This window comes from Lithobates pipiens, unplaced genomic scaffold, assembly GCF_037356315.1.
Source record: "Lithobates pipiens isolate NorthernLeopardFrog02 unplaced genomic scaffold, aLitPip1_a1.2 Scaffold_18, whole genome shotgun sequence".
Classification (NCBI taxonomy): domain Eukaryota; kingdom Metazoa; phylum Chordata; class Amphibia; order Anura; family Ranidae; genus Lithobates; species Lithobates pipiens.
Genome location: NW_027507758.1, coordinates 643,696,661 through 643,723,165, shown reverse-complemented (window position 1 = coordinate 643,723,165; position 26,505 = coordinate 643,696,661). Strand labels below are relative to the sequence as shown.

At 45.0% G+C, this 26,505-nt stretch overlaps 2 protein-coding genes and 1 long non-coding RNA gene across 4 annotated transcripts in view; 2 read left to right on the top strand and 1 right to left on the bottom strand.

Moving 5' to 3' along the window:
• Positions 1-1,042: 1,042 nt before the first annotated feature.
• LOC143989938 (uncharacterized) lies at positions 1,043-10,110 on the bottom strand. The gene is made up of 3 exons (XR_013277100.1): positions 10,050-10,110; positions 1,240-1,367; positions 1,043-1,160 (listed from the first exon to the last, which is right to left on the bottom strand). It is a non-coding gene; the product is annotated as an uncharacterized LOC143989938 (long non-coding RNA).
• A 706-nt stretch (positions 10,111-10,816) lies between these two features.
• Positions 10,817-26,505, top strand: part of LOC143989882 (uncharacterized) — a 99,534-nt gene continuing 83,845 nt past the window's right edge. The window contains exons 1-4 of one of the 2 annotated variants that reach the window (XM_077490163.1): positions 10,817-10,903; positions 12,308-12,417; positions 12,545-12,891; positions 13,008-13,113. In XM_077490163.1, coding sequence (XP_077346289.1) covers positions 12,322-12,417; positions 12,545-12,891; positions 13,008-13,020 — 456 coding nt within the window. In that variant the 5' untranslated portion in view covers positions 10,817-10,903; positions 12,308-12,321 and the 3' untranslated portion in view covers positions 13,021-13,113. Of the gene's footprint in view, positions 10,904-12,307; positions 12,418-12,544; positions 12,892-13,007; positions 13,372-26,505 lie in introns of those variants that run through there. The other variant, XR_013277091.1, reaches the window with a different exon arrangement.
• On the top strand, positions 20,830-22,566 carry LOC143989851 (uncharacterized). The gene has a single exon (XM_077490129.1). The coding sequence runs from the start codon at positions 20,887-20,889 to the stop codon at positions 21,532-21,534; it is 648 nt and encodes a 215-aa protein (XP_077346255.1). The 5' UTR covers positions 20,830-20,886; the 3' UTR covers positions 21,535-22,566.

The following is a 26,505-nucleotide window of genomic DNA, read 5'->3' as shown; positions in this document are numbered from 1 at the left end:
ACATGATAAATCTGAGCTACAGGAAGGGGAGGAACCAGGGACATAATAATATATATATAACATTTAAAGGCATATCACAAAGCATGTGAAACATTACAAGAACTGTCTTTTATAGGAGTGACAGTGATGAGGGGATTATAGGATGAGTGCTCCTACCCACTCTATCACTCATTGCCATCTTTCCAACACAAGAAGTACTGCCCTTCCTTATTTAGTTCATGATTTAGTCATGAATAACAGTGGGGCTGAGCCCCACAAGAGGTCAGAGGGTGAGAAAATAATGAGAACTGTCTTTTATAGGAGTGACAGTGATGAGGGGATTATAGGACGAGTGTCCCCTCCCCCTCTATCACTCATTGCCATCTTCCCAACACAAGAATTACTGCACTTCATTATTTAGTCCATGATTTAGTCATGAATAACAGCGGGGCTGAGCCCCACCAGAGGTCTGAGAGTGAGTAAGGGGGGAGAACAACCAAGATGAAGACTGGACTGATCATGAAGACCACCATCATTGGGTTATTGACTCTCCCTTATCACTTTCTGTTTAAGGTTCCAAAGTTTGAGGATGTTATCACATTTGTATCAATATGTAAAGGTCTGTGCTCCAATCAAATCATCGGTTATAAAATGTCCAGCTGGTAGAAAATGGGTGTAACAAAAGAGAATGCATATTATATGTATATATAGCAGTGGATAGAGAGGAGAGAGCAGAAGTCAGGACTATGTAATGTACAACATATTGTATAAGATACAGCAGATAAGACTACATAGTATCAGAATTATGTAATGTACAACATAGAGTAAATAGTGCAGGGGTCAAGAGTATGTAATGTACAATATGATTTTTAAAGTGTAAGGGTCAGGCAATCAGTGCTAGTCTAAATAGTCACATGAGACAAGTTGCAGAGGACCCGACCCACTCCCTCCCATCCCCTGAGACTGAACACATTGTTTCTATGTGTCTATCAGATGATGGGGGATCTAGGTGGACCCTCCATACTGCTCTCTCCTTTACAATAAAGTCTCCTCTTACCTGGTGATGTGAGGGGTGGCGGATTATCCATCATGACATCATTGTAGATATCCTTGTATCCTTCTAAATACTCCCAGTCCTCCATGGAGAAATAGATAGTGACATCCCGACATCTTATAGGAACCTGACACACAATGATACAGTCACCATCCAGACACATCCCTTGTCTGTTACTGGATAATGTCCCAGAATTCCTAGCTCACCTCTCCTGTCAGCAGCTCCGTCATCTTCTTGGTGACTTCTAGAATCTTCTTTGTATTTCTCTATTCTATCAGGGAGGTGGAGGCAATGTGATGGGCATATGATCACTGGATGTCATAGGAGGAATACTCTAGATTTGAAAAACAGATAGTAAAATCAAACAATACCCCCAGAATCCTCCTCACCACTCCATTATAATAAATGTAAATATATATAAAAAAAATCTAAGTTACTTACCGGTAATGTTTTTTTTCCAGGAGTCTTTCAGGACAGCACACTTGAGAAACCTTGGCCCCTCCCTTCTCAGGAAACACCGCCTCCACCAGATCTTAAAAACGACTCCTTCCCTTCAGCTTTTGCACGAGCACCTCTGGTCAGACTAGGGAGACATAAGGATACATCATAAAAAATTACACATACCTGATGTTCTCATGTCCTAATGCTAAGATCTTATTTTGGGTGGGTACCGGTGCTGTCCTGAAAGACTCCTGGAAAAAACGTTACAGGTAAGTAACTTCGATTTTCCCTCTTTTGTCTTTCAGGACAGCACACTTGAGAGGATAAGCAAGCACTTACCCTAGGGTGGGACTACTGCTTGTAGGACTTTACGTCCAAAGGCCTGGTCCTGGACAGACAATAAGTCCAGTCTGTAGTGCTTAACGAAAGTTTTAAAACTTGACCACATTGCTGCTCTGCAGATCTGCTCGGTGTAGCACCAGCCCACTCTGCTTGTGACATTGCCATAGCCCTAGTGGAATGGGCCCTAATACCTTCCGGGACCTCCACCCCCTTTGCTATGTATGCCTGACAGATTGCCAACCTTATCCATCTGGCTATAGTATTTCTAGAGGCTTTGGACCCCTTCCTAGCCCCTGAAAAAGAGACAAAAATCAATCAGACTTCCTGAATTTCTCCGTAATCTCCAGGTATTTTAACACACACCTTCTGACATCTAATTTGTGAAAGACATGCTCCTGTTCCCTCACAGGATTTGAACAAAAAGTGGGAAAACTCATTTTCTGACTTCTATGAAATTTTGAAGCTACCTTTGGCAAAAAGGCCTGATCGGTTTTTAAAAATAATCAGATCCAGAAAAACCTGAAGGAAAGACGCCCTCCTTGAGAGGGCTTCTAGCTCACTAACCCTTCTCGCGGTAGTGATTGCTACCAAAAAAAACTGTCTTGAGGGTTACAATTTTTACCATACAAGAACTGATAGGTTCAAAAGGATCCTCTGTAAGAGCCTGCAATACTAAAGATAGATCCCAAACTGGAAAGGGATGGAAACTGACTGGCCTCTGTCTACTTAAACCTTTAAAGAATCTGGAAACCCAAGGATTCGCTGCCAGTTGCTGTTCAAGAAAAACATTTAAAGCTGAAACCTGTCCTTTAAGACTACTGAGAGCCAGTACCTTATCTGCCCCCCTCTGTAGGAACTCCAGCACGGCCACTGGACTACGAACATTAAAGGAGCTTTCCGCACACCAAGAATTGAATTTTTCCATACTTTCAAATAAATCCTGCATGTCTCTTCCTTTCTAGAACTCTTTTGGAGAACCCCTTGTTTCTCAGAATCTCCTCTTCAGGAGCCAGGCTGCCAGACTCCACCTCTCCACCTGAGGGCATCAGATTGGGCCTTAAAAGAGTAGGTCTTCCCTGACTGGAAGTATCCAAGGCGATTCCACCACCAGCTTTTTTAGAACAGAAAACCAAGGCCTCCTGGGCCAGTGTGCAGCTATCAAGATTAAGGTTGTGTCCTGTAACTGGAATTTCCTCAGAACTGCCGGCAACAGCAAAGGAGGGGGGAAAGGCATAGCACTTGGCAAAAGGCCTTCTCTGAGAAAGAGCATCTCCTATTGCTCCATCCCCCCCGATTCAGAATAGAGGAGTTTTTGCGTTTTCTCTTGATGCAAAAAGATCCACACACGGGATCCCCCACTTCTGGACAATCATCTTATAGATTCCCAGATTCAGGACCCAGTCGCTCGCTCCCAGGTTCCTCCTGCTAAGGAAGTCTACCTCTGATTTAGCGCTCCTTTCAGGTTTACTGCTGATAGAGAGAGCACTGTGACCTCTGCCCAGCTGAATATTGCTTCCGTTAGAGAGCAAAGGGAACTGCTTCTTGTGCCCCCCCTGTCAATTGATGTAAGCAACTGCTGAAGAATTGTCCAAACGGGCCTGAAGATGATGTCCCTGGAGTTCCTGCTGGAAAAACCTGAAAGCCAGGGAGATGGCTCTCAGTTCTCTCCAATTCAAGGACTTGCATCCTCAAACCTCCAGAATCCTTGAGCCAGACCTTTCTCCAGGTGTGCTCCCAACCCGTGCCGCTTGCGTCCGTTGAGACGACCTTGGACACTCTGTGTGTGGGGGAGGGGGCTGAGAACTGCAGTCTGTACCCCCTCCTTACAATGCCTAGTATAAATGGATTAGAGGTAACAGACTCCCACTTTTCTGAAAAAAGCCCCCAGTCTTCCTCCCACCAGGGTTAGCCTGTCATTGGGACTTTTGGGACTGTTCAGGAGGGCAAAAAATCGCTCCCCCACGCCCTCTGCCCTTGTTGGTCCAGACTTTTTTCCAGACTTTTTTCTGGGACTCTGTCCTTGGAGGGTTAAACTTCCTTTGCGGGTGAGTCTTCTTTTTAGATTTTCCCCCCACTTTTTTCTTTAAGGGAAAAGCCTTCTTTTTTCTGCTGTTTGATCAAGGACAGCCTCCAAGTCTGGACCGAACAGTAAATCCCCTTTGAAGGGAATTCCACAAAGCTTGATCTTTGAAACATTGTCCCCTTGTCATGTTTTTAACCAAAGTGCCCTTCTGGCTGAATTAGCCAAGGCAGAGGATCTAGCAGACATGCGGAGCGACTCTGACGCATCTGCTATGTATGCGACTCCTTTTAAAAGCATTGAGAAGGAGGAAAGAATTGTTTCCTTTGCGGTCTCCGCCCTAATATGAGCTTTTATATGAGTCAACCAATGCTCCACGTTACGTGCCACCACTGTGACAGCCATGGCAGGCTTAAGATTGCTTAAGAAGAATCCCAAGATTTCTTGAGGAGAGAATCCATCCTCTTGTCAATAGGGTCTGCTAGCATACCTATATCTTCAAAGGCCCGATCTGTCTTTCTGGATACCTGAGAAAAGGCTGCATCCAGTCTAGGAGATTTGTTCCACACAGCAGCTTCATCCTCTGAAAAAGGGAATCTGCGTTTCAATGCTCTAGAAAAGAAAGGCTTCCTCTCTGGGTCTCACCATTCCTTCCTAATGGTGTCTACCAGAACCTCATGGAACGGGAAGACCCTTTCCTTCAGTTCTCCGAGACCTTCATACACCTGGTCATGGAGAGACCGGGATTTTTTCTCCTCTTGGATACCTAGTGTAGTGTGAATAGCTCCCAGGGCCTCTTCCACTTCCTCCAGGGAGAGCTTGAATCAGGAGGATCTGGAGGACTCACCATCCACCTTCTCTCCCTCTGACTCTAAAGAGTCTGAGGATTCACTGTCAGGATATCCTCTAATGTCGTTCTGTTATCCCCAAGTATCTCTTCATTATCAGAGGGACCTGCTAAGGGGCCAGGTGTGAAATCTTGCTGCGCTGGCAGAGGACTAGCTGGGGGTTGCATAGGCTGAAAACTTTCAAACAAAGCCTTAAAAGATTGAAAAGTTCTGGAAAGCTCTTTAACAGAAGCCACCAGACCAGAACTTTGTTCCTCAGCATGATCCCTAACTAAGCCCTCAATGCAATTCCTGCATAACACTTTCCCCCAGGATTCCCCTAACACACTTCTACATAAGGGGCACTTCTTCTTGGACCCCTGTGAGAGCTTAGATTTTTCCATGGACTTGTCCTGCAACGACAAGAAAACCCCACCAGCATCAGCCCCTGCCAGCAAAAAAAATCAACACCAGACTGACACCAGGAGTGCACCCCCCCAGGAACGACCACCACCAGGGTCCCAGACATGCAACTCCTCCCCTCTCACCAATGAGGGGGGTTCACCCATGGAGCTAAGTGGGAAAATAATAAGGGAACACCACCCTAGGGTTCCACTTACCGTAGAATGGCTGGTGCTGGCATCACCTGGAACCGAATGGGAACCGTCAGTCTCGGACATCCCTTCGGCCAGAACGATCGGTTTGCCACAAAACTGCTCCTCTTAGCTGTCGCTACAGCCTGAATGGGGCACACACCAGCCTTCGCGCTGTTCCTTTTAGCGTCCCATGACCAGAACCAGAAGTCACGGGTGAACGGAAGTGACCTCTCCCGTCGAAAAAGACGTTGCCCATCATCCGACCCAGCCTTGAGCTCCATGATGGCCGCACTAACGAGGGGGAAACTTGAACACTCCAGTAAACACCTTCCCCAGGCAGCACCAAAACGAACGTCCCAGGCCTCCGCTTTCCCCAAGGCAGGATAGGACGTGCCAAACACTGCAGGTAACAGACTCCCCAGCCCTGTTGCCATGTATGAGAGACCTCAATCTCTCCGGACATCCCTTCGGCCAGAATGATCGATTCGCCTTCAGGATAACACCGGCCCCAGCCTCCCCAGCTGAATTAAGCCCAGGTTCCTATCGATGTCTCCTCGCCAGAAGAAACACCAAAACTCAAGGGCTGGAGGGAAGGAGTGGTTTTTAAGATCTGGTGGAGGCGGTGTTTCCTGAGAAGGGAGGAGCCAAGGTCTCTCAAGTGTGCTGTCCTGAAAGACGAAAGAGAAAAAAATAAAAATAAAGTGGGACTCTAATTGTGCCTCAGAGGAGTACAAAAAATTGAAAGACAATATAATTATACAAAAATATACAATTTTTTTTCTAAAAAGAATAAATTTAAGATACAATACAGTCTTAATGATTCAATTTGAGTTCAGGGATGTGCTAGTTCCCAGCAGGTTATATAGAAAATGGGCTACGCGTTTCACGGGTGATTACGCTTCGTCAGGGCCTTGATGATAGCACGGATGTAAATGTTGTGTGAATTCTACAGAGTGTTGATGAATGTACCATATATCATATAATTAATGTAAATACATAATGATGCAATCAACACAGATATGTTAATCTATTTGTCTTTACATACACTTATATCAGAAAATATAAACATTGGCGGACTCACCCACGAAACACGTAGGCAATTTTCTATATAACCTCCTGGGAACTAGCACATTCCTGAACTCAAATTGCTTGTATCTTAAATTTAGTTTTTTTAGAAAATAAAAATTTATACACACGGTCGGGCGAAGTCGTCGGAAAAGCTGATCGTTCAGAACGTGATGACGTTATTTCATTACGACGGGACTATGTTCAGGCTAGTAGCCAATAGCTTTGATGTAGGAATTTGATCTGAGCATGCATGGCACTTTGTCCGATCGGAATTCTCTACACATGATCGGAGTATGTCCGATCAGAGTATTTTGTCGAAAAATATTTCTGGCAAGTTGGAAAATTTGGTCCGATGGAAACAGTCCGATGCAGAACACACACAGTCAGAATATCCGACAAAACGCTCCGATCGGACACATTCCGTCGGAATCTCCGATCGTGTGTACGAGGGCTTAGAGTCCCACTTTATTCTATTATTTTTTTTTAAATATATTTACATATACTCTCTGGATTGGCGCCTCTGTAGGAGTATTGGTTTTCCCTGACCAGCCCACCCCTACACATATCTATTATAATAAAGCCCCACTTCAGGCTGAGGTATAATTTACCCACACAGGACCCCCACACTATGCAGGATAAAAGCTTGTTGCAGGTATTCTGATGTCATTACATACAATTCAGGACCAACAGTCCCACTTTGCAAGTGCCAAGGGTCCGCCCACATCCTCAGAGCCTCAGAAAAAAAAGCCAGATGGAGGGACATTGGGGGAGGAGGAGCTGTGAGGTCAGTGTGATGTCATAGGACATATAGACTCTGGATGGAGGGACACTGGGAGGAGGAGCTGTGAGGTCATAAGACATATTAACTCTAAATGGAGGGACATTTGGAGGAGGGGATTTGAGGGGTCCTCTATATGAGGCAGAAATCCCCCCCCAACCCCCCTCCTTCTCCGCTCTGTTTATACACACACATGGAGGAGGAGGAGGGGGTGTGCTGATCAAGGTCTGTACAAAGTTTTCTATGCTCTGTAGATGGGCAGGGAGGAGGGGGAGAGTGGCTGGGAAGGAGAAAAATGTAAAAAATGTGTAGTGATGGGGGGTTTGAGGATATGTGTGGGGGTTTGCACTTTGGCAAATCAGACCCCCAAGCACCCCCCCAGAAAATATCTGACCCCCTTGCACTAGCCCTCTCCTCTCTTAAGTGCCCCCCAGAACATATATGTCCCCCACCCCCATCTTGCACTAGCCCACTCCCCTCCCAAAAGGATGCCCAGCACATATTAGACCCCCGAGGTGCCCCCCAGCACAACATATCTAACCCCCACCTTCTTGCACTCACCCTCTCACCTCACAAAACACCCCCCAGCACATATCAGACCCCCAAGTGTTGCCCAGTATATATCCAACCCCCCTGCACTATTCCTCTCCCCTCACAAAGCACCCCCCAGCACATATTTGACCCCCCTTGCACTAACCCTCTCCTCTCTTAAAGCACCCCCTAGCACATATCTGACCCCCCACCCCCATCTTGCACTAGCCTTCTCCACTCCCAAAGCACCGCAGCACATATTAGACCCCTAACCCCAAGCACATATCTAACCCCCTTGCACTAGCCCTCTCCACTCACAAAACACCCCCGAAGCACATATCACACCCCCAAGCAACCCCCAGCACATATCCAACCCACCCTTGTACTAGCCCTCTCCCCTCTTAAAGTGCCCCCCAGCACATATCAGATCCCCAAGCACCCCCAGCACATATCAGACCCCTGCATTTTGTGCATTATTTCTGCCCCAACTTTCCATGCAGAGCACTCACAATTTGGCCACATGCACCGTTCACCATGGCGGGCTAGTCACGCCACAATACTGCTCTCTTTCGAGCCACCAAAAATATTGTACGTCTTTTACAATCTTATAGCGTATATGCAAAAAAAAAAAAATGCCACCACTAAAGTGTTCGGGTTTGACTTGAAAAAAAGGTGGCAACCCTATTCCACCCCCCCCCCCCAGGGGCACTGCAGGTGTAGAGAAAATCTGTGTAAGAGGATATGGGGGATCTATGATGGAGAAGGACCTGGGGGTCCTAGTAGATGATGGGCTCAGCAATGCCAAGCTGCTGCTAACAAAGCAAACAGAATATTGGCATTAAAAAGGGGATCAACTCCAGAGATAAAACGATAATTCTCCCCTCTACAAGACTCTGGTCCGGCCGCACCTGGAGTATACTGTCCAGTTCTGGGCACCAGTCCTCAGGAAGGATGTACTGGAAATGGAGCGACTGCAAAGAAGGGCAACAAAGCTAATAAAGGGTCTGGAGGATATTAGTTATGAGGAAAGGTTGTGAGCTCTGAACTTATTCTCTCTGGAGAAGAGACGCCTGAGAGGGGATATGATTTCATTATATAAATACCAGACAGGTGACCCCACAATATATAAATACCGGACTGGTGACCCCACAATATATAAATACCGGACTGGTGACCCCACAATATATAAATACCATACTGGTGACCCCACAATATATAAATACCGGACTGGTGACCCCCCAACATATAAATACCGGACTGCTGACCCCACAATATATAAATACTGGACTAGTGACCCCACAATATATAAATACCGGACTGCTGACCCCACAATATATAAATACCGGACTGGTGACCCCACAATATATAAATACCGGACTGGTGACCCCACAATAGGGAGAAAACTTTTTCATGGAAGGGAGTTTAACAAGACACGTGACCACTCATTAAAATTAGAAGAAAAGAGGTTTAACCTTAAACAACATAGATGGTTCTTTACTGTAAGAGCGGCAAGGATGTGGAATTCCCTTCCACAGGAGGTGGTCTCAGAAGGGGGCATTGATAGTTTCAAGAAACTATTAGATAATCACCTGAACGACGGCAACATACATGATATACAATGTAATACTGACATATAATCACACACATAGGTTGGACTTTATGGACTTTTTTCGACCTCTCCTACTATGTAACTATATGAGGAGAGATGAGGAGGAGATCCAGGAATCAGGATAAAGGTCAGGACAAGCAACAGACGAGCGCATCCAAGAGATGAAGCCGGGGTCACTACACAGAAAATCAATCCAAGGAAACAACAGGCAGGACGAGGAATAGCAAGAAGGAGCTCAGAGACAAATGAGAATATTGCTCAGCCAATGGGAGATGATCTCAGCATGACTTACATAATGAAGGAGATGAGGGGGAGGGGAGGAAGTCACTTATGGTGACCATAGAGACATGGAAATTCAGCTGGTTCAGCAGGGATCGGTCACATTTCCATCCATGTGTGGTCACTGCCGGATAAAAGTCCCTCCATCAGCGGCTGCAGCCAATAGCTTCATCACTGTGTATTCTGAGAGTGGAGGAGCGCCCCCCATTGTCAGAATACAATAGTGCAGCGGGGAGGATTCCCCCATCCCCCTCCAATGTGTGGATGGGGGAATCACTTCCGTTTTCCTCTCATCCCGCTGGATGAACGATAAAACTGAACCATGTATGGCCAGATTTGGAAGGAAGATATGAGACATTTCCCGATCTGTGCAGCTGAGGACCAGGAAATGTCTCACTGTCTGTGATTAACGCTGTGCAGTGTCGGCTTCCTGGCGGGATCGGGAATGTGGGGTTTCCAACACACCGGAGCCCATCACTGTTCATCATCAACTGATCCCCCTGAAGGGGTTAATCTACATATTACCTCCTCTGCCACCAGATCCTGCAAGGTGTCCTCTAACACATGGAACTTCCTGTCTCTAGCTGACTTTGCTTCCTGTTGTTCCTCATATCACTTCCTGTTTGTATTCCATAGAGACTTCCTGTCTGAGTAGAAGTGAGATCGCCACCTTGTGGAGATCAGAGGAACATTCATATATAAAGTGCTAGGGGCGCAAATAATATTCTCTGCAGATCTACTGCTTCCAGTTTACACCTACTTCACTGATCTTATGGTGTTTATCAATAAATGAATTAAACTGATCCATGTGCAAATTCATATACAACATAAAGCTGATAAAGGGAACACTTACCTTTGTTACAGCAGCAGTCCGGTATAAGTTATTTCTGTAGGTATTTGAGTTGTTACACATAGCGCAGGTTTTATTCTATTTATATTGGTGACATAATTGCCCAAATCTGGGGATCAGGAGCCATTTCCACCCTTTACTCTCAACTGGGGCTCTTTGTATCCATATAACAGATGTTCTACATGACTAAATCTGACATCAATTTTACTGCAAAATCAAAGGGGCCAAAATGTCTCCCCCCCGAGCAGTAATATATTTCTATCCCCCTTGGTGGGAGTGGAGATGACCCATCTATAAGGATATACAGTATATACACACAGAGCACAAGGTTGTGTTCACACTACCAGACGTTTCTCAGAGCTGTAGTTTCTCTGATCTCCACAAGGTGGGGATCTCACTTCTACCCAGACAGGAAGCCTCTATGAAATACAAACTGTAAGTGATGTCAGCTACAGACAGGAAGTTCCAGGTGAGAGGTGAGTCGGGAGGAAGTAGAGAGGAGACGTTGCTGGAAGAGGCAGTAGACGAGGTAATAAGATCTTATTTTCTATTTACACCCAGTAACCCCCCGTCATGTCCGTCCTCTTCCTCCATAGTCACTGTGATGTCTTTTATCTCCAGCAGATGATGATACACACATATATAGTGTGGGAACCTAGATTAACCCCTTCAGGGGGATCAGTTGATGATGAATATATCTTCCTTCCAAATCTGGCCATACATGGTTCAGTTTTATCGTTCATCCAGCGGGATGAGAGGAAAAAACGGAAGTGATTCCCCCATCCACACATTGGAGGGGGATGGGGGATCCTCCCCGCTGCACTATTGTATTCTGACAATGGGGGGCGCTCCTCCGCTCTCAGAATACACAGATCAGTGATGAAGCTATTGGCTGCAGCCGCTGATGGAGTGACTTTTATCCGGCAGTGACCACACATGGATGGAAATGTGACCGATCCCTGCTGAACCAGCTGAATTTCCATGTCTCTATGGTCACCATAAGTGACTTCCTCCCCTCCCCCCTCATCTCCTTCATTATGTAAGTCATGCTGAGATCATCTCCCATTGGCTGAGCAATATTCTCATTTGTCTCTGAGCTCCTTCTTGCTATTCCTCGTCCTGCCTGTTGTTTCCTTGGATTGATTTTCTGTGTAGTGACCCCGGCTTCATCTCTTGGATGCGCTCGTCTGTTGCTTGTCCTGACCTTTATCCTGATTCCTGGATCTCCTCCTCATCTCTCCTCCATATCCTCTTACACAGTTTTTCTCCACACCTGCAGTGATCCTGGGGGGTGGAAACTTGGTACCAGCACTCAACAAAATCCATCCCCACCATTAGGAGCTCTGGAGAAAATTGTCTGCTATTTACACTCCGTTCCTCCGCACATCACCTGATCACATGAGAGCTTACTTTCACAGATTCCTGACAGATTTCTGTATGGTAAAGGTCAAAGTTCACTCTTCAGTTTAGGAGAGGAAGGACGCACCCAGGAACAATGATTTGTTTTACACAGGAGCCTCATATAGAGGACCCCTCAAATCTCCCCATCCAAATGTCCCTCCATCCAGAGTCTATATGTCCTATGACATCACATTGACCTCACAGATCCTCCTCCCAATGTCCCACCATCCAGAGTCAGCACATCTTATGACATCACACAGCTTTTATAATGACTCCACCGTAGTGCCTCAGAGCAAAATTATTCAAGAAGGCAGAAGATCCTATTCATTTTTACGGCTCTAGTTCCAACACTAAACAAAATGAGACCAGAAACAAAGCACAGCCCACACAGAGAATGGAACTTATGATCTAGTGGACTGGGGACCATAGTGCTTACATAAATCCTGACCTTCATATTACCTCCTGATAGCCTCATCCCATTGTTGTACAACCCACCCAGATAATTGTCTGTTATTATGTTATCCATCAACAGGGAAAACTTCATAGATGACGGCACCAATGAGGATGGAGGAGGACCGGAGTCACATGACTGAGAAGATACTAAACCTCACCCTGGAGATCATCTACCTGCTGACTGGAGAGGTGAGGAGGATTCTGGGAGGTCACATGACATCACTCTTATCTCTATTAATAAAACACAGACCTGACCGGAGAGGTGAGGAGGATTCTGGGATTCTAACATGATATTCCTATTGGTTCCTCAATACAGAGATTTCCTCTTGTGAAGTCCGGTGATCATATGACCATCACAGTGCCTCCATGTGACTCCCTAAAACCTGAGAGACACAACATGGAGAAGATTCTAGAAGTCACCAAGAAGATGATGGAGCTGCTGACAGGAGAGGTGAGGAGGATTCTGGGAATTGTGGGACATTATCCAGTAACAGACAAGGGATGTGTCTGGATGGTGACTGTATCATTGTGTGTGTCAGGTTCCTATAAGGTGTCAGGATGTCACTGTCTATTTCTCCATGGAGGAGTGGGAGTATTTAGAAGGACACAAGGATCTCTACAAGGACGTCATGATGGACAATCAGCCGCCCCTCACATCACCGGGTAAGAGGAGACTTTATTGTAAAGGAGAGAGCAGTACGGAGGCTCCACCTAGATCCCCCATCATCTGATAAACACATAGAAACAATGTATTCAGTCAGTGTGTGTGTTTCCTACAGATGGATCCAGTAATGGGAACCCACCAGAGAGATGTCCCCGTCCTCTGTATTCCCAGGATTCCACACAGGAAGGTCACACCATCCCCCACTGTTACCTCAAGATTGGTGGGACGGAGGTTATCAAACTTGCTTATAGAGACAATGTGTGGATTTTCTATGTGATGTCACAATAATAAATCTTCTATCTTACAGATGATATTCTCTCTCATTTTCTTGGTTTAGAGTGGAGATCCAATGGATATAGAATTTGAGGTGAAATCAGAAGAAGAAGAGAGGTATGTGAGGGATGATCAGCAGTCTATGGAGGAGGATGGAATAACGGGGACATTTATAGAGGAGGACACTCCTACAGAGATCAGCACAGGTGGGTCATTAACACTAAATACATTCCTCCACCCATACTGCTCACTGATTGGTCCAGAGTAGGGCGGGGGCTGGGTGATATCAGCCTGTAATCCCCTGGTCACTTTCCTGAGCTGTGTTCCCCATCCTGTATTCCTGGATTTCTCTCCGATAATTTTCCTTCTCTGTGCTGCCGACACAATTTATGTATCTAGACTGGATTTATGGAGATTCTGGGGATCAGCCGGCAGCTAAATGTTCATTTTCCCCATAGATGTTACTAGATCTAGGCACCTGGGGTATGTGATTTGGGTCTTCTGCCCCATACCCGGGTATGACAAGATCTCTGACAGAACAATCCCCCCAGGATTACTTGTTGTGTTGTCTGCTGGCTGTGCCGGGTGGAGGGATATGTCTGTATAGTCTCAGACCCAAGTCACTGAGTGCAGTCTCAGGAGATGGGAGGCAGCGGTGTGGGACCTCTGCAACTTGTCTCATGTAATCATTTCATCTTCCACTGATTACTGAATACCAATATTATGAGTCCTGACCCCCTTCACTGTATAATTTATATTGTACATTACATACTCAATTTCAATTCCTGAGCTACTAGCCGGGCCTCAATGGTTACTCGTCATCAGTTGCTCCACCCAACCCAACCAGTCTCCACCCCTAATAACACCTTTATGAATTATCTCATGTAATTGCTCACCATCACACAGCCCCGCCTCCTCGCCGCTCACGTCACACAGTCCCACCTATTCACCCGGTGCCTCCTGGCATTGGACCGATGTTCTATCTATCAAATGTGCCGGGCAAGGAGGGGGGACTGTGTGACATGAGCGATGCTGGGCGAGGAGGCTAGGTGAGGGGATTTTAGGATTGGTACATCCTTAATTTTCCTAATGATATGAAATATCTTATTCCAGAGGCCCCTGATCATGGGACAGTCCCACCAGATGTGCATCATAGACCCAGTATGTCCACAATTGCGGAAGCATAAGGGAGAGGCAGTAGGGTAGATTTTGGAAAGTTTGAGGGGGACCATGTACCACTTCATGAGAACTTTCAGGTTCGCTTCAACTAATGTTATATTTAAGATGCCCTTAGATGCTGCAGTAGAAGCTCTATTCCAGTCCGCACTACCCCACGAGCATTGCAGATCACTCTCCCAGTCCCTCATATAGAGTAATTTGGTGTCAGCCTTGGCTAGTGATTGGTAAATCGCTGTAATCCCACCCCTCTGCTCCACAGCCTGACCAAACCACCTTTCATAATCCGTGACCGAAAGTGGGTTAGTAGTATTGGGTGACCGAAGGGACTGGAGAAAGTGGACAATTTATCTGAATTTTTTTTTTGGGCATGTCGAGTTTGTCAACGTAATGGGTCAAAGTGAGGAGTCCCGAAGGGTTAATAAAATGTCCTATCCTATACATCCCTTTATCTAACCACCACTGGAATGCTTTTATGTCCATCCCAGGCATGAACAGAGGATTGCGGAAAATGTGAGATAATGGGTGCCACCAATTGAGGATTCGATTTGAGAGAGTCCCATAACACAAGGGAGTGCGAGATTGTCGGGACCGTGATGGCGGGTCTAGGTTTAGTTGAAGACCATAGGATATAATCTAGAGTATACCGGGGGATGGCTTGTCAATCCATATGTACCCAATCCGGTGTGCATTTTTAGAGTAGATAATGGAGAGTTGCGCAAGTTGTGCTGCTTGGTGGTACCAGATAAGGTTAGGTACCCCCACACCTCCCTGATCTTTGGTCCTATACAGGGTTCCTTTGGCTATCCTATGCCTTGCTTCCCCATATAAATTGAATGATTTTAGATAGAAATTTCCTTAGGTGATCTTTTGGGATGGGAATAGGTAGCAATCGAAATAGATAAAGGATGCGTGGTAGAAGGGTCAATTTCACGGAGTTGATTCTGCCTAACCAGGACAGCCCCATTGTATTCCATCGTGACAAGTCTTCTCCAAGTTTTCGATAGAGTGGGGGAAAATTTGCATTATAGAGATTGTCTATAGATGCCGCAAGGTTAATCCCTAGATAGGGGATGGATGATTCGCCCCACCCAAAACGGAAACCTTTCTTGAGCTGGTCAATCATGGGAGCTGGTAAGTTTATGTTTAGTGCTAGAGATTTAGAGTAGTTAACCCTAAGACCTGAAACCTTGCCAAAGTCATCGAGAACCCTGCATAGATTTGGTAAGGAGGTAAGTGGTAAGGTGATGAACAGAGCACATTTGTGGGTTTGTGGGCCACAAGGCACACCATGTATATCCGGATTATCCCGGATGGCGATAGCTAGGGTCTCGATGACCATGGCAACGATTAATGGGGACAAAGGGCAACCTTGTCTAGTGCCCTTCAAAATTAGAAAAGGACATGAATAATGACCCTGCATTTTAATTTGTGCTGCTGGAGTGGAGTGCTCCAATTATATTCATAAAGGATTGACCAAAACCCCATTTTTGTAGAATCGGAAACAGGAAGGGTCAGGAAACAGTCAAATGCTTTCATTAGATCCAACGAAAGCATGAATCCCTGCTGTGGGGGTCCCTCGTCCCAGCCAGATCTCGGGAGTGAAACTATGTCTCTGGCCCTTCTGATCTGGTCTGGTCCCTGCCTCCCAGGAATAAAACCCACCTGATCTTTATGAATGTATAAGCTAATAAAGGTAGAAAGTCTATTTGCGAGGATTTTTGTTAAAAATTTTCAGGTCATTGTTTATCAATGATATTTGGCGATAGTTAGCGGTGCAGCTGGTGTCCTTGCCTGGTTTTGGTATGACCGTGATGAAGGCCGAATTTAGTGTCATATCCAGTTGTGAACCAATTCGAAGCTGGTTAAAGAATCGGGTTATATAAGGAGACAGTAGCGAGGAGAAGTGTTTGTAGTACGAGGCTGAAAAGCCATCCGGCCCGGGAGCAGAATCATTTTTAAGGTTTTGAATTACCAGAGAGACTTCCTCCGCTGAGATAGGGACTTCTAAGCTGTCCCTATGATGTTCCCGGAGCTTGGGGATTTTCAAGCTAAGGTAGGAATCAATAAGGTTAGGCGAGGGTTCTTTGTCAAGTTTACTGTATAAGGAGCTGTAGAAATCATGGAAAGCTTCCATAATTTTCTGGGGATTCTGTGAGAGGGAGCCATTGTTCAAGCGTATCTTAGGAAAGGTGCGTGTCCTTATCTTAGGAGTCAGCCTGCGGGATAACATGGTACTCAATTTGTCTTTCTGATAATAAAACCTCCCTCCATCCCACCGTAAGCTTTTCTCAGCAAGGGCAGTGAGGGATAAATTAAGAGCCGAGCGTGCTGATTCAAGCCTAACTTTTGAAACAGAGGTGAGGTTGTTTTTATGTTGTTTGCTTAAATTCAAAAAGTCCCTGTCTAGTCTGTCTATATCAAGTCTGCAGGCTTTGTGTAACCTAGCGGACATTTGAATTGGTTTACCACGTATATAGGGTTTGTGTGCTGCTGCCCACAGCGTTGTGGGAGATATATTATCAATATCATTAAGCAAAAAATATTCTCAAACATAGTTTTCAATCTCACTGACATGGGAGGGATTACTAAGGATGTAGGCGTTCAATCTCCAATGGAACCCATGTGGATGAGCCATTGGTTTGTGTAACAGCAAAAGGAGGAAGGAGTGGTCTGACCAGGCAGAGTCCTTAATGATTGCTTTTTGTACTAGCGGAGCATGTTTTTGCAAAATGAAAAAGTGATCAATTCTGGCAAAAGTATTGTGGGGGGTGGAATAGTGTACATAATCCAGAGTCCCAGGGTTTAATTCCCTCCAGGCGTCAATCAAGCCCTGTTGGGAAATCTGCCTGGCCACGTTAAGGCTCTGTCTGGTGGGACGTACAGCATCCTTACCTGGGGGGCGGGATTTATCCTTTCCCATGTCAAACGCAATGTTTGAATCACCACCGTAAAGGACCAAACCCTCCAGCAATGGGGCAAGGGTGGGAAAGAGGAATTGAAAAAATGTTGTTTGGCCTCGATTAGGCGCATAGTATGAGATTAGAGAGTAAAGCTGATTGTCAATGAGTCCTTTCACTAGGATGAATCTGCCATCAGGGTCTTTAAAATCTGAGATCAGTGAAAATTGTATTTTGTGGGAAATGATTATACCAACTCCTTTTGTTTTTGTTCTATCAGAATTAGCGAGGTAGAATGCGGGAAACTTGACGTGTATAAAAGATGGGGTGTAGGGTTTTGGGAAATGTGTTTCCTGGAGGAATAATATGTCAATTTTTTGGTCATGATAGTATTGGAAGACTTTCCGATGCTTAATAGGGGAATTAATCCCTTGTACGTTGTAGGAAGCGAAACGCAGGGCCTGTGGATGAGTGATGTGATCAGCCATGGAGCAGTATAGACCGAGATGCCAGCAAACCCCAATCACCTACCTTCCATTGAAGGAGTGGTCCCTTGGTGTTATCTGTCAGTAGGTCCAATAGATCACAGTCCCGGGTTCCGCAGGTGAGCGAGACCACACGTGTCACTGGAAAAAACGAAAAGTTAGTAAAGGGTGAAATAGAAAAAAGGAGAATAGGAGTGAAGGGAAAGTAGAGAAGAATCCAGGAGTATGGTAACAAGGTCACCATAATCCAAGGTACAAATATGGTACCCCCACCTAGTGGGGGAAATCCCAACCAGGAGCAGGAGAAGAGAAAAAAAACAAACAGACTCCGGCTCCGAGTATAGGAGGAGGTGCAAAGTGCCGCTACACACGCGGCACCCCCAAAAACATTGCAAACAAATAACACAATATGGCAAGGTACATTCCCCTCCCCAGTCATAACTTGTGACTAATCACATAAAGGTATAAATGTATATAAAGGTATACTCTGGGAAGATCAAGAATGGAGTGGGCCAGGAAGGGGACAAAAAAAGGGGGGGGTTTTACATGTTCCCTAGGACCTAACTATATAGGAGGGTTATGTCTAGACCCTTGTAGGGATTATGAACATAGGGTACTGAAGTTCGGGCAGTTCCTATGGTGACCTCGGGCAGGTCACCAATGAGAAAGTGTCACTGACAAGGGTATCTGCAGCAATGCAGTCCAGCAAGACCGTTCTGTGCTATAGGGAAAATAGGAGTGCCGATGGTGCAGATAAATGGAAAAATCTTGTAGGCATGAGAGCCTAAGGGGCCCACCTCTCACAGATCCCATAAAGGGGCGATAATGGGAAAAAGAAAATAAAAAATTGATTAAGTGAGTGTTCAGTTCATGTAGCAGTGCTTTCCTTGGTTTTCTGATGCTTGGGTCTTTGCCATACAGGGGTAAGAGGACTAGAGCGAGGAGGTCGTTTAGTCAAACTTGAAGGAGATGATTGCATCAGTGAGGTTGGGTCGGTGGGCAAGAGACCTAGTTTCTTCAGCAAAAGTTCCCCTTCCGCTAGCGTAGAGAATCTGAAGGGTTTGCCCTTAAATTTAAAATTTCAGGCTCAGGGGGAACAGCCACCAGTATTTAATACTTTTCTGATGCAGTATGGTCAGAAGGGGTTTGAGGAACTGTCGTCTTTGGATAGTGAAGGGAGAAATATCCGCGTAGATTTGTACTGTATGTCCCAAAAGTTGAATTTGTGGAATAGTGCGGGTTCTCCTCAAGACCTCTTCTTTAACATTATAGTAATGAGGCTTTACTACAATGTCACGAGGCAGACCATCTGAGCGAGGAGGACCCAGTGCTCTGTGGGCCCTACCCAGTTCTAATTTGTGGGCTCTTATGTCAGGTAGAAGGCTTCTAATTAGAGTATATACTGCTTCCGTAATGCCAGTGAAAGTCTTAGGAAGGCCTCTGATTCGAAAGTTTAGCCTTCTGGACCTATTTTCAAGGTCATCAATTTTGGCCATGGCCCCCTCTAGTTTTTTATGGAGTTCTTGGAATCGATCGGTGTGTTGATTAACTCGATCAATTGTAGCGTCCATTTTATTTTCAATATGCTCAATGCGAGAGCCTAGGAGGTAGAAGTCCGATTTAATATGAGATGATATCTGAGGTGATTTTAGCAGCAGTTTGAGCAAGGCCTTTGTCAAGCATTTCTGCGAATCTTGTAAAAAGCATTGTGATATCACGGGGAGGTGAGGTAATCTGCCTGGTGTCCTGTTGCTGCAGTACAGGCCTCTGTGAAGCTGAAACAGTGGGAGGCATATTCATATTAGCTATGGTCTGATTAAGAAGCAAAATTGTGGAAGCCGGTGAAGTTGGTTCAATAATTGAGGAAAGCATCTGTGCTTCTCCACATACCTCCTCATGAAGAGCAGCCCGCCAGGGGAAGAGGCTGTTTTGGCTGTGTAGTCAGGAGGCAGCCATTCCGCCGCCATCTTGGGAGTCACAGCGGCGTCTAACAGAGCTGTGACTTAGGCTGTGGGAGTCCGTTCCTGCCGACCAAAGTGTCGGTAAGTGTGCCCGTGTGTTGCCTGAGCGTTCCGGTCCTGATTGCAGGTGTGGGGGGTGAATGTACCTGCTGCTGAGGGCGCCGATATCACGGAGCAGGTCGGAGCTCTGTGATTAAGCGTCCATGTCACAGAGCGCCGCGCATGCGCCTCCAGCTGGACATTTTATATCTGATGATGTGATTGGAGCACAGACTTTTACATGGTGATAATAATGTGATAACATCCTCAGACTTTGGACCCTTAAACAGAAAGTGATAATGAGGGAGGAGTCAATAACCCAATGATGGGGGTCTTCAGGATCAGTCCAGTCTTCATCTTGGTTGTTCTCCCCCCATCCTCACTCTCTGACCTCTGGTGGGGCTCAGCCCCGCTGTTAGTCATGACTAAATCATGGACTAAATAAGGAAGTGCAGGACTTCTTGTGTTGGGAAGATGGCAATGAGTGATAGAGGGGGAGGGGACACTCATTGTTCTGCCCATATTTTTCATAGTAATATGTGCTATGTGCTGATACAGATTATACTGCAATGTTAGTTTGATGTTGCTGCCATCTAGTGGTCAGAGTTAGTTATTATTTTGCCACAGCTTGACAGGAAGTGATATTTTCTTCACAGTGAAAGGTAGTGACCTTTAACCTGGAACTGTATTTCCTTCATTTCATGATTGGTCCTTGATCCAAGCAGTCTGCATACAGTAGAGATCTTAACTATTCCTGGAGTAATGGTGGAATTGTCTGTGAGTTCTTTCACTGATAGAGTGAGGCTGCTGTATAATGTTGTAATGTACTGACACATGTTTTTTATGCTCATGTTGTAGTTTTACAAAGTTATTTCGAAAAAAGAATAGATACAGATCTGATGTCTCACGTTTCTTGACTTCTGAATTATTGTTAAGCTGTCTGACTGTCTGTGTTATACAACAGTTCAATAACGAGAATCAGAACACTCGTCCTACAATCCCCTCATCACTGACACTCCTATAAAAGACAGTTCTCGTTGTTTCCTCACTCTCTGACTAAGGTCCATGAATAAAGAAATGATCTGGTAGGAGATCAGAGGACAGATTTACTAGTTACCTTGAGGGGGGAATTGTAAGATCCTCAGAGACAAAGCTGCCTGATGTGGGCGGAGTCCTGGTTTAGGGGAACCAATCAGCTCATGTCTAGTAATAATCTTTGTATTTCTATTTTAGTAGATGGACGGGAGATGAGGAAAACCTCAGAGGATTGTCTCACTTTGTCTCCAGACTGTAAAGTAGAAGATGAGGACATCACACAGTATAGTCCAGGAGAAAACCCGACTACCTCAAATGTCCATCCGGCACCACACAGTGTAGATGGACCATCGTATTCCTCTTATCCTGAGGAACCTCAGACTGTGCGGGACGGGGCCGTCCTTCCAACAGAGAAGAGGCTTTCCTGTACTGAGTGTGGGAAGTGTTTCCGTTCTAAATCTAAACTTAATGTGCATATAAGATCTCACACAGGTGAGAAGCCGTATTCCTGTACTGAGTGTGGAAAATGTTTTTCACAGAAGTCCGATCTTTCCACACATCAGAGATCTCACACAGGGGAGAAGCCGTATTCCTGTCCTGAGTGCGGGAAATGTTTTTCACAAACGTCCCATCTTTCCACACATCAGAGATCTCACACGGGGGAGAAGCCGTATTCCTGTCCTGAGTGCGGGAAATGTTTTCCAGAGAAGTCCAGTCTTTCCAGACATCAGAGATCTCACACAGGGGAGAAGCCGTATTCCTGTCCTGAGTGAGGGAATTGTTCCTCACTGAAGTCCTGTCTTCCTGTACATCAGGGACCCCACACAACCCTCGAGGTGTATTAGTGTCTTGAGTGCGGGAAATGTCTTCTATATGAATGTTGCTGGACATCACAGCTCTCATGTGGGGAAGAAGCACACCCTGATATACACCTCAGATATACTCCATCATGCCCAGTCATGTCTGTGAATGTCGGAGTTTTACAATGCCTCATGGGACGTGTAATTCCACAACAGCTGGAGGGCCGTAGTTTGAAGATTCCTGGCATGATGGGAATTGTACTTCCTGAACAACTGGAGGGCCGTAGTTTGAAGACCCCTGCCCTAGCCAATATAGGGTGGGAAAGAAAAGACAAATTTGCCAGATTCCATGATTCACCACACTTTAACTTCACAAAGACGCTGATAACACCGACTGTTCCGAATAAAGAAGAACGAGCATAAAGTACATCTCATTTAAAATGATGAGCAAAAGTCTTGCAAGAACTCCAGCTAGCGGACCTGCATATGTCTTCAACCAGTAGTTTTGCCACGGATGCCCATGAGGCTCCCATCCCTCTAGTGGAGTGAGTTCTTATACACTGCGGAGGGGCAAGGCCCTGTTGTGTGTAAACCAAGGAAATAACCTTTGTGATCCAGGTAGCCAGAACTCTTGATGAAGCTGCCTCCCCTTTCCTAGGTCTGCAAGGGAAGATAAATCGGCTCTCAGACTTACGTGTCTGCTGAGCCCGCTGTAGATATATTGACTAGACATGTGCAATTCCTTTAGTTCCCAATTCGTTTTTTTAAAGAATTTTGACAAATCCGTTAATTCTGAAATTTCCGAACTTCTGAATTTTTCGAATTACGAACTTCCGAATATCAAATTTCCGAATTTTACATTTTTGGATTTCCGAAATACGAATATCCGAATTTTGAATTTAGAATTTCAAAATTTAGAATTTTCGAGTTCCGAATTTTCAGAAATTAGAAAATCCAAAAATCTGAAAAAAGAAAGAGAATCTGTAAAATTCGAAAAAAATAACTATTGAATTATTTCCTTTCAAATTTGGCTGTTTTTGAATGTAACGAAAACGAATTTTTCTGAAATAACGAATTTTCGGAAATAATAAATGCCGCATCTAAACTAATGGAATGTAACAATATAATAATAATAAATAATAATAAAGCATTTTTGTTATTATTATTTATTATTAATTTGTTCCATTCCATTTGTTTAGATGTGGAATTCGTTATTTTGGATAATTCGTAACTTCAGATAAATTTGTATTTGTTACATTCACAAACAGCCGAATTTGAAAGGAAATTCCAATACCTATAATTTAATAGTTATTATATCAAATTTTACTGATTTTTCTTTCTTTTTTTAGGATTTTCTAATTTTTGAATTTCCCAATTTTTGAATTCCAGAAATCCCGAAATTTGAATTTCGGAAATTTTGAAATCCGAATTTTCGAATTTCCAAAAAAAGCAAAAAAAAGAATGAAATGAAAATGAACACATTTGTTGTCAGTGCACACGTCTAATATTGACATTAGGCTGACCATGTCCAGTGGTCTTAGATCTAGATGGTTTGTCTGTTCCGGGGTCTGTGTGAAACAAGGTAGCACCACCTCCCGGTCTATGTGAAATGTTGAGATGACTTTAGTGGCCAGGCCCGATGAGGGACACAGGATCGCCCTATCTGGATAAATGATGCAAAATGTCTCTCTGCAGGATAGGGCAGCCGACTCTGACACCCTCCTGGCTCTTGTAATGGCTGTAAGAAAGACTCATTTGATTGTTAAAAACCAGAGTGGACCACACTTAGTGGGACCAAAGGGGGGCTGCAATAGGGATTTTAGTGCCGTGTCTAAGTCCCAGGTTGGAAAAAATGTACAGGACAATTGTGGTAAAAGGAGAAGATTGTATGCCCACATCCATGAATACAGACCACTGGACCAAACCAACTTCTTAGTGGGATTTTGAAGGGCATAAACAACAACTACATGTATAAAATATCCACAAAGCTTTATTATAACTAATTAAAATGATACAAAGTATAAAATAGTTGATGTGATTACAAAACAATTGTTGATGAATGTGAGCGGATAATCATATGATTCCGTCAGCCAGCTCATTAAGGGGACAGATTGGGGGAGGGTAACATCTGTCCCCTTAATCAGGTGGCTGACAGAATCGTATGGTTCACGATTCGCTTCCCTTTGCGATTTGCACCAATGTGGACCTTCAGAAGATGAACATTAGAAGATGCACATTAGTGCAAATCGTGAAGGGTAGGGTCCTATAGCGTGAATGTCAGGCCACCACAACATTGTACCAGGTGGCGGCATATGATGTGAGGTAATCGGTCATCCATTTTATTTGTTTTAGTTGTTTTTATGCATTTGGATTTTATCCTGATGTTGTAGCTGTATGTCCAAGTATTGCAATAAATACTACACTATGGAGCACCTTTTTTGTTTATTTCTCATGGTACTTTGGGTCATATAAATGGAGCTGAAGGCTGGTGAGCGGTGACTGCACACTCATTTCTATGTATTGTCACTACACTCACCTGGGTGCGATTATCGCTTCTATTTTGCATTATTACACTATATTCCTTTATTTTATGGATTTACGATTGGAGTCCTAAATATGGAGGATTACTAAGAAGAAACATCTGTCCCCCGAGGGCGATGCTGTTTATGCGTGTTCCCTGCACTTTATGGAGCAGTCAATATTTCTGGTAATCCTCTGATCTTATATCCCAATAAGACACGGGTTGGGAACGCATTTAGCAGTACAAAGTCCATGGTGATTATCAAAAATACTCTATACAGTATAAATGTAACCTTCTCTATAGAATGGGCTCTCCAACCAGAGGTGTCATAATACCAACCGCCAAACCTTATGGTAAAATCCACACAGATAAGGTGGATGGCTATATCCTTCAGGAAGAATCATCCAAACTGTAATAATGAGGCTATCTGGGTTTACCAGAATCTTGGAAGAGCATAGTCCTTGGGTACACTGGGCTGGCCAGAACACCACTAGTGCAAAGAGTACCCCCACTGACCACCAATGCTGGGCTGGAGTTATACTTTATTCTCACTGACACCAACAATGGTACTTATTTTATCTCACTGACACTAACAATGGGACTTATTTAATTTCACTGACACCAATGGTGGGACTTACTTTATCTCACTGACGCCAGCAATGGGTTTTATTTTCCTACTGACATCAATGATGGAGATTATTTTACCTCACTGAAACCAATGACGGGGCATATTATATTTTACTGAAGCCAAAGATTGGCTTTTATCTCACGGACACCAATGATGAGACTTTTTTTCTATCCCATGGATGTGCCGGGCAGTGATACACACATTCAGATCCCTGTCTGCCAGATACAATCATTTCCACACACTGACAATAATCTGCATTAGGGAGGAGCTCCGAGTCTGAACAGAAGATTGGATGAACTCTGGCTCCTCCCACATTCTTCTGAACATCGAATGTTTACAGTATTTGGTGCGGACAAATGTGACGGCTTCTGGCTGTCACTGGTTTCTAGGGAAACAACGGCTGTCCAACAGCTGTGTCCTTAGCAACCTCCGACTTCACCCCGCCTATTCCCTTACATGGCCATGTAGGGAAATGGGTGGGGTCTATATCATGACATCATTGTCTGAATATGACCATATTTGGGCAATGATGTCACCACTATCCCCGCCGCTTCCTTTATATAGCTGATGACAGCTCAGAACACTATCAGTCAGCAAGTGTTACCGTCAGAGATCGCTCCTGTGTGGCAGGTCATGGGGGTTATTGGGGAGTCAATGGGGGGGTTGGCATCATGATTGACGTTGGATTTATAATAAGAGACTTTTTGTTTTTAAATAGAGGACATCGGGTGTCTTTATTGCTTTTTTTAATGAATGTACACCAAATGCATTCATATGGAGGGACTGGGCACTTCTAGATTCTGATAAGCCCCCCAGACCCCCACAGCCACTAGGCCAGAGTTGTGAGGATGAGGCCCATGTCCTTATCAGCATGGGGACAAGGTGCTTTACTATGAGGATTCCCCCCAGGCAAGGCCCCCCATGTTGAGGGCACATGGCCTGGTATGGTTCAGAAGAAGGGGGTGGAGCCACATGCTCGTCCCTCCCCTTTTCCTGGGCAGCCAGGATACATGCTTGGATTATGGATCTGGTATGGGGGCATATGTATTTTCTGGCGGCACCTACATTTTTTGTGTGAGTCCCTCCTTAAATTCCATCTTACACTCAGTGGGTCTAGTATGTATTTGGGGGTCTCTATACATTTTTTTTAATTCTTGCTGTAAGATGGGCTACAGAAAAACCAACCTTTACAAAGAAAAATTAATCAGTTTAATTTCCCAGAAAATGTGAAGTTACACACGAGGTAGTACTATACCCTGGCTAAGTTACACAAATTTTTCCCTGCTGTTTCTGAGAACTGCTTCAGAGGTTACCCTGAGAGGGGGACCCACCTACACATTTTTTGGAGTTGTATAGCTCTAAGGGACCTTTGGTTACCGCCAAGGTGGCAGAGATTACTGGGGTTTTGATCACCCTGATTACCTGTCCCAGTCCATCTGAGTACCTGAATACCTGTCACAGTTCACCTGAGTACCTGCCACAGTTTATCTGAGTACCCGAGTACCTGTCTCAGCCCATCAAAGTACCCGTCACAGTCCATCAGGGTACCCGAGTACCTGTCACAGTCCATCAGAGTACCCGAGTACCTGTCACAGCCCATCAGAGTACCCGAGTACCTGTCCCAGTCCATCAGAGTACCCGAGTACCTGTCCCAGTCCATATGAGTACCCGTGTACTTGTCCCAGTCCATCTGAGTACCTGAATACCTGTCACAGTTCACCCAAGTACATATCACAGTCCATATGAGTACCTGATTGCCTATCACCACCCTTCAGAGTACCCAAATACCAGTCAC

Coding starts and splice junctions, on each gene's coding strand:
- LOC143989851 (XM_077490129.1), top strand. CDS start 20,887: ATGTGGGCGGAGTCCTGGTTTAGGGGAACCAATCAGCTCATGTCTAGT.